At 29.9% G+C, this 8,026-nt stretch overlaps 1 protein-coding gene across 1 annotated transcript; it reads right to left on the bottom strand.

Moving 5' to 3' along the window:
- Nucleotides 1-1,948: 1,948 nt before the first annotated feature.
- On the bottom strand, nt 1,949-7,630 carry LOC113558163 (facilitated trehalose transporter Tret1-like). Its single transcript, XM_026963668.1, has 3 exons — nt 7,576-7,630; nt 6,004-6,746; nt 1,949-3,445 (listed from the first exon to the last, which is right to left on the bottom strand). Exons 1-3 carry the CDS (start codon nt 7,628-7,630, stop codon nt 2,885-2,887), a joined length of 1,359 nt encoding a protein of 452 aa, XP_026819469.1. The 3' UTR covers nt 1,949-2,884.
- Nucleotides 7,631-8,026: the final 396 nt, after the last annotated feature.

Genomic DNA, 8,026 nt, shown 5'->3' with positions numbered 1-8,026 from the left:
TTATTATTATTTAATTTAATTCCACTACCTACCTATGCGAAAAATAAAATATTAAGTTTTATAATTTATTATAAAATTCAATTTTTTAGTATACTTCCTTCGATATTCATAATACATTTAGTGTAGTCTTATCTCTTACTTATTTTTAATATTAGAGGAAATTTTTATTTATAGTATATTATAAAACATTAATATAATTTGAATTATTTGGATAAATCACGCCAAGTGTAACTGACAATTTATATTGCTATATATCGTACAATATTATATCTACAGAAACAGCCAAAAGGGATAACCTAATGCTTTTTAAACGTGTATAATATGTCAGAGATATTTCTATGTATGTTAATATCAGACCCGTTTGTCGCAACTGTAATAAGTTTTCAATTAGACATCTGAATGACATAAGTGCATAACGTAAATTAGTTAAACCCTTAACTGTACGTTATACAAAAGTTTGTAGAGTATATACTATAACTATATCAATGCAAATAGTTAATTTGTGATTTTATACAGAGATTTTTTGATTACGTGTGATTATTTATTTTATTAAGGTTTCGATGATAACCCTGTTTGAAAAAATAAGAACAAATACATTTTTTTTTAAATAGTAGTTCTAAATTAAAAATTAAACTCAAACGATAGAATTTGCTTAATCATAATTCTGTAAAAATATTTATTAGAATCCACATAATTTCTGACGCGATTAAGCTTTTATTTAAGCCTTTTTAAGAATATTTTTTAAATATAATGTAATTTACAGGTGCTTTCTGTGTACTAAATTTACCGTATGGAGGACAAACACAAACGTATTCAAATGCATTCAACCGCTCGATAGATCATAAATTGCTGTAAAACCATAACTTATATGTATATTATATACGTTAAAATATAAATGCACAGTTAATGAAATCTTTGTTGTAGTAATAAATTGTGTTAAATTCTTATTTTTTTCAACTTAACTGTGATTTATACTATCGTAATACTTAGTTTTTTTTTTGTCTTAGAACCACTATAGTTAATTATTTGTTAGCATTCAATGATAACATTACAAAATCAAAAAAAATGTTTGGATTTCAGATAATTTTATAATCTGTAATAAGAGCATGATAACTGCTATAGTATCACGTGTAGTGACTTCGCTTATTGAATCGAATATATTTATATATTTGAAAAATGTTAACTTTCTAAGAATATGCTGAGAATAAAATAGTATTACTACAGTCATTGAAATTACAAGTACGTGCCTACTGTTGCTAAATTCAAAGTGGTAAGATGTGAAAAACGTACAGCAAGCGAAACAAATTAATAATATAAAGAACGTAGTTTAAAGCTTAACATTATTTTCATTGGAATAGCTTCAATTATTTTGTCTTGTGAAAATTAATAAAAATGATTGATTGTATTAGTCCACTATTTCGTCTGATGACTTTTAAACTATGTTAATTAAACTCCGAGGTATACAGAATGAATTGACATCATCAAATTATTTAACAAAAAAAGTTGTTTGCCTAGTTATAATAATATTATATAATTTAACAACTATAAAATATTTTAAAATTAGATTATGATTGGATATCCTGATGATTTACAAATGAAAACCATTGTTAAGTGGTTGATTGCAGGATTATCGCCAGATACGTACTTTACGCGACCAATTTATAATGACAAACTAATATTACAACGTTCAGCGTGACAGCGTATGATGTTATTTAATACAGTTGAATTATATGAATAATGAATTTCATAATAGAATAATAAATTTGACAGTTAGATTCGTTTGTGATATTAAAAAAACAACTAACTATTTTATATAAATTAAGTATCAAATCAATTTTGTTACAAGGTATTTCGTGCTTATGTGATTCATATTTCTTAATGTTGAACTATAGGTACCTACAATAGATCAATAAATCAAGTTTTATTTATAATAAATAGTAATAGCATCAGATTATTCATATTTTATTTTACGTCCTTTTATTCAAATTATATTATATCGAACAATTTCTCTTACGATATTATTTTATGATTGGACAAATTCGTTATGCTGAATGTTTTAACTTTTAAACTTCTATACAATTCACTTAAAAAATGATTTTAAGTTAAATAATATTAAAAGTAAAAAATCACAGCATTTACTTCAAAAACTCACTTACTGAACAATAAACTAAATTCTATGATAATATATTGTATGATTGTATTGTCGTAAAGTCAAGGTATACAAGGAGACTTGGCAAGTAAGATGAACTATTGAAACTATTGAAATCTAAACTATGGAAGTTAATGTTGGAGTTACTTTCTAATCGTCAAATGGTTTCTAAATTTAACATTAATAATAAAAAATTCTACGAAACCACTTTATGTTTAACTGCGCTAAAAATCTGTTAAAAATTTGATTTTCATGTTCACAGATAGATGTTTGCCTAAACTATAGCTATGTCGATTCGTTCGAGAGATGATTACATTTTAACTGAGCATCGTCATTTTTTCTCAGTCGAAGTCTTATGACAATACACAACAAACAGTCATACAATATATTATAATATTTTTTTATTACATTATACAATTTTCGGCGGAACCGTAAAATACCGTCTAGACGTTTTTGTGTATACTCGCACCGACGCAGTGGAAGTATTTAGCGGAGGAGGCATAGATACCATATAGTTTACACCGAGACATATCGATCTCAAACCATTCATAACTAACAATATTTTATTTCAATAAAAATGTGAAAAAAAAAATCATTCGTTAAAAACGTTATCGATGTCGCTTTACGGGTCTGAGAAGAGTGAACATATTGCAGCCCCCGTCCCAACACACCCCTCAGAAGAAACGAATCAAATACAGCGGTGAGTCGACGGCGAGACCGTCAAAAAACGGGAGATCAAGTCGTCCCGAGTATTTCCTCGATTTCCAAAAACGTTTTTCCCTTGGTCTCGATCATTACAAAACCGGCGATCAAGGCCCAGACGAGGTTGAACGCGGAGTACATGTAGTAATTGGAGCAGACGCCGAACGTGCGGGACATCGTCGTGTAGGTGCCATCCAGCAGAAACGACGCGCCGGCCAGGCACATGACGCACAGCGGGGCCGCCTTGGTCTTGACGTTGGCCGCGAACATCTCGCCGATGAGCGTGTACGTCAGCGAGCCGGCGCCCACGGAGTACGCCAAACCGTAAAGCCACAGCGTCAGCACCGGCCACCACGCCAACGGATGGTCTTCGGGCCCGTTGGCCACCGCGTACAGACTGACGCCGTACGCGGCCGTCAGCACGGCCATCGCGCCGTGCGAGCACAACATCAGCGGCTTCCGGCCCATCCAGTCCACCAGGACCATGTGCAACAGCGTGCCGATGTTCTTGGACACGGTGAACAACACGACGGCCAACAACGGGTTCATCCAGTAGTTGGTGGACGGCAACGTGATCGAGCTGAAGTGTATGAACTGCGGACAGACACCAGATACAAGTTAGATAATGTGATATAAAATAAAATAATGCGAAAAAACATTTGTCTCCAAAAGCCTGAGCTTGTAGGAGACAAGAGTTCAACATTTCTTAATCTTACAAATTATACTTTTACTTATACTGTTTAACAATTTAAATCCAAATAAAATAGAAGATCGATTATGACATTGTGGGATTAAATTAAAACAAATTAATCGTTGTTAATAATGTTATAATATAATATGAAACGCGCGTGACGACAAATCGTTATAATATTGTGAACGTATGCCGTTACGATGACGGATTTGGATCAAGCGGAAGCGTGACGGTAAAACGTACGGGCATGAGACCGATCTGTCGGTAGACCGATACAGTTTTACTTTTCGTCTTGTCTCGATCCGTAGCACGAAATCACATTGTGCGTTCGCGGTATTGACATTTTTTTTCAAACCGGCAATCAGTAATATTGTAAAATTTCGCACCAATTAATAATTGCTGCACGCACGAGTGTCCCGAGAAAACACCTAGCGAGTGCATCGACCACCATCATGACCTATATGGATATTGGACGTTATGTAAACTATGTTTATATAGTTACAGGTTGATCTTTTAAATACAATACAAAATAAAATGTATGATTTGTTTTTTTTTTTTTTTTGATTTTTAAAATCCGTCTGTTTTTAATAATAATATTATTATCATAACGGAGAGTATATGCGATAGAGATTTCATGACGATTATAGTTTTTTTTTTTTTGTGTTTGTGGGCGGGCATGTGAAGGGTGCCAAATCGTGAGAAATTGCTTATTTCTCATTACACTTGATTCGAAACAGTACATTAACAAGTTACTCGTTAAAAATATTTCAAATGCAAATAATACAAGATGTGTATTATACCTATTTATCCGTCCAAATGTAGTTCGCTGACTAAAAATAAAATATGTTACTGAGATTGTGTATAAAATATATCGAATTTTATGATGAATATATCACGAAGATGCACCTGAATGATATGATATTATGTCAAAACGTCATGAATAGAATATAATATGTATTTTTCACATTTTATTTTAATATATAATATTATACTCAATATTATGTAATAGTGATGTGATGTTATGTGAAGAATCACGTATTTTTGATTACTAATGCATTTTAGCACTGTACGTAAAATGTATATTTATTTGAAAAGTCATGAAAATAGTTTCTGGTTTTACTAAAAATATAATACTTTTTTATTTCCTTCAAAATATCTTTTTTTTTTGTTGTTGTAATAAAACATATTATTAAAGGCTTGTTTTATAAAAAGTTAAGACTAATCCACGACATGAAACAATAGTTTCTTTTTAACAGTTTAAACAAAAAATGTATAAAACGTCTCCTTATTAAATCCCGCCAACCAAGGTTCCTGTTGTTCTATCAAGTTTAGAATGAAAACATTCGCAAAAGTTGTGACAAACCAAAATTCCCTATGTTGAATCTTGTATTAAATTTTCAATCTTTTGGACTGAGAATTATCGATATTTTTAGAAGTATAAATATAATATAAATTTAAAATATTATAGTCAAAATATTTTGAAAATTCTATAGTTGTGGAAGATCATATGCGCATTCGGTAAAAATAAAAATTATCTATGATTATTCGTTTTTTGATAACAAACAATATTTATTATCTAAAAATCGTTTGAAGAGAAATAATTATTTTTCAGGTAAATATGTTATGTCGTAAACATTTATATTTTGAAAGCTTATAAACAACTGATTTGACTTTCTAGTAGAATTTTTTTTCCTAAAAGCTTAAAAACGTATAAAGAACATGCTGGTATTAAATTTTTAAATATTAAGTATAAATATAAAAAAAACTGTATGCATTTCTAACTTAAAAATTTATAATGTTCGAGATTTTAACGAATTTTGTCAAAATTATAACGTTAAATATTTATAAAAAATATCGTGAATATAAATATAATTGTCGTTATTATTTAATTGGAAAATGAAAAACTTATTAAGAACCTTGTATTCAATTTTCAAGTATTTTTACCCATTTATTAATTTTGTATTCGTCATATAAAAGTATAAAAACAATCAAAAATTTCAATTGTCAATAAATAGCTAAAAAAAGTCAAAAATGATTATATAAACACTTAGTGAAAATATTAAGTTTCTACGGTTATTAGTTTTTGAATTATAACAAAATTACAAGTTAATAAAAACGGGTTTGGCGTAAACAATTTTCATTATTCTTTAATTTTCATTTTATTTTCTCGATTGACGATTATTAAAAAAAGTTTTTACTTTCATCTATCAAATATTACTAATAAAATATAATTTTTTAACATTAACCATTGTTATTTTTTTTTTCGTTTATATTGAAGAAAGTACTAACTAAATCCAAATTATTACTAACTAGAAAGTCCCAAAAGTCGATAACGGACAGAAAAAAAACTATACTTTTCTTTCCTTTTCTTCTTCTTATCTACCGTGTGTTATTACGTATAACAATATTATTCTAAATAATAATATTTTTCGACAGTATAATATTATATGGTGTTACTCACTGGGCTAATGCCGCTGAGCCTCTGAAACATGCTAGCTCCCGCCGTAATTATCAAAGCCCTCCGGTTGGCCTTGTTTTGAAATAACTCCTTGTAAGTGGTCTTAGACTGCATCTGCTTGGTGACCGTCTCCTCGATAAGCTGCAGTTCATCGGTAACGTCGTCCTTGGCTCGGATACTTTTGAGCGACTTCTCGGCTTGATCCCGCCGATTCTTCTGCATCAGGTAGTACGGGCTTTCGGGCATGGCGAAGAACAACACCGTGAACAAGGCCGAGAAGAACAGACCCAACATGTTGAGCTGTGTATAATTTAGCATCTGACCGATCGATTGTATGCTCAACATGCCCACGCACAACATTATCGGAAACAAAGACAACACAGCACCGCGTAACTTGACTTCGGCTATTTCGCCCACGTACATTGGTATGGAGCTGAACGTCATCCCCTTGGCCAGTCCAGCGAACAGTCTGGCCACATACAGGACACTTAACCGGGACGGACACAGGATAATCGCCCCCCAGGCGATTATGTTCATCGGGCCGATTATACGAATCGTCCACTTCCTACCGTAAAACCCCAGAAGATAACCACACGGGATGGGGCTGATGAAGTTGCCCAAGTCATACATGGCGATCATCATACCGTAATCGGTCACATCCAAATTAGTCTGGTTGTTCTTCATCAGGTAGGTGGCTGGCGACGACCATCCGATCCACGAACCGCAGACCAAAGAACCTAAACTCGCTGCAGACGAAAATATAATATATTTGTGACGTCCAATCGTTATTGGTTTTATTATTATTATTATTGAACCAATTTATCGGTAATATTTTTACTATTAAATAATTTTATTATTAAAAGGAATAACATATAGGTGCTAAAATGGTCGTCATTTTGTGAGAAGCTATGTTATTTCGATGATATCTAATAAATAATATTTATATTTATTAAACATATTATCGATATATTAATATAGTATTTATTTAAATTTAATGTCATGTAAATTAATCTCATGATTTTTTCTTGGGTTCTTTTAACTCAACTTCTAAAAATTCTTTTAACCTATGTATATTAAACCAAATTATAACAGTTATTAATGCTCAAAAGTTTATTTGAATTTTTTATTCTAGTAGTTAACACAAATATATGTACACAAATACATCAAGTATTCAAAACTAGAATAAATGATTCAAATTCCTAGTTATTTTACTAGGTATACATTCATGTTTTAAAAATAATTAAATTACTTCGTCTCCCTGTATTCCTAAAATTAAAGAAATTTTAAAACTATGATTGATTGATAAATAATAACAAATACAACCATAATATGTTGTTTATTCTTGTGTATATTTAGGTGTTTTTTGTTAATATATATTTATACAAAAATATAAATCGTAATTAAAGTGAGTACTAATTTTACCGTATTTCTTGTATTTTTTTTTCTAATGGTAAATGAATATAAATGCATATTATGTTTGTACGTACGTTAAAATAGTGTATGATAAAAATAAAATATACAACTATATTTGTATATCTTAAACTTGATTAATTATTTATATGGAATAATAAATACCTATTAGAGCAATTGAAAAGGTAAAAAACACTGTTTTGAATCTTCCTTCTTCCATTTTGAAATTTTTTTAGAAAAATACGTTATCTGATTAATAATATAATGTACATATATTGCATATTTATGTGAACATTGTGAATAAAATGAATATAAAATATAAAATATTTATTTTTATTTCGATGGCAACATCATGATAATTAATAATTATGTTTAAAATTTTAATTTTAATCTATCAAATAGCTTAAACAACACTGTTTGAATAGTAATTACAAGTAATTAATAATACGTAAAAAATCAGTTTGTAAGAGACAATCTATAATATGTTCATAAAAAACTAATTGTTTCATTTATTTCTTAGAAATTGTAAAATGTGGGGGTAATAATCAAGTGATTGGAAAACTCACCACTTTAAATAGTATTTAAAATTTATAATATTATGTTAAAATGTATATAC

This window comes from Rhopalosiphum maidis, chromosome 4, assembly GCF_003676215.2.
Source record: "Rhopalosiphum maidis isolate BTI-1 chromosome 4, ASM367621v3, whole genome shotgun sequence".
Taxonomy (NCBI): domain Eukaryota; kingdom Metazoa; phylum Arthropoda; class Insecta; order Hemiptera; family Aphididae; genus Rhopalosiphum; species Rhopalosiphum maidis.
This window is presented reverse-complemented; position numbering and strand designations above follow the sequence as displayed.

Bases quoted from the DNA above. Each gene is read 5' to 3' on its own strand.
- LOC113558163 (XM_026963668.1), bottom strand. From the start codon at position 7,630: ATGGAAGAAGGAAGATTCAAAACAGTGTTTTTTACCTTTTCAATTGCT. The intron at 6,747-7,575 runs GTATTTATTATT...TTTCGTCTGCAG, and splicing joins CTTTTCAATTGCTCTAATAG to CGAGTTTAGGTTCTTTGGTC. The intron at 3,446-6,003 runs GTGAGTAACACC...GTCTGTCCGCAG, and splicing joins GGCTCAGCGGCATTAGCCCA to TTCATACACTTCAGCTCGAT.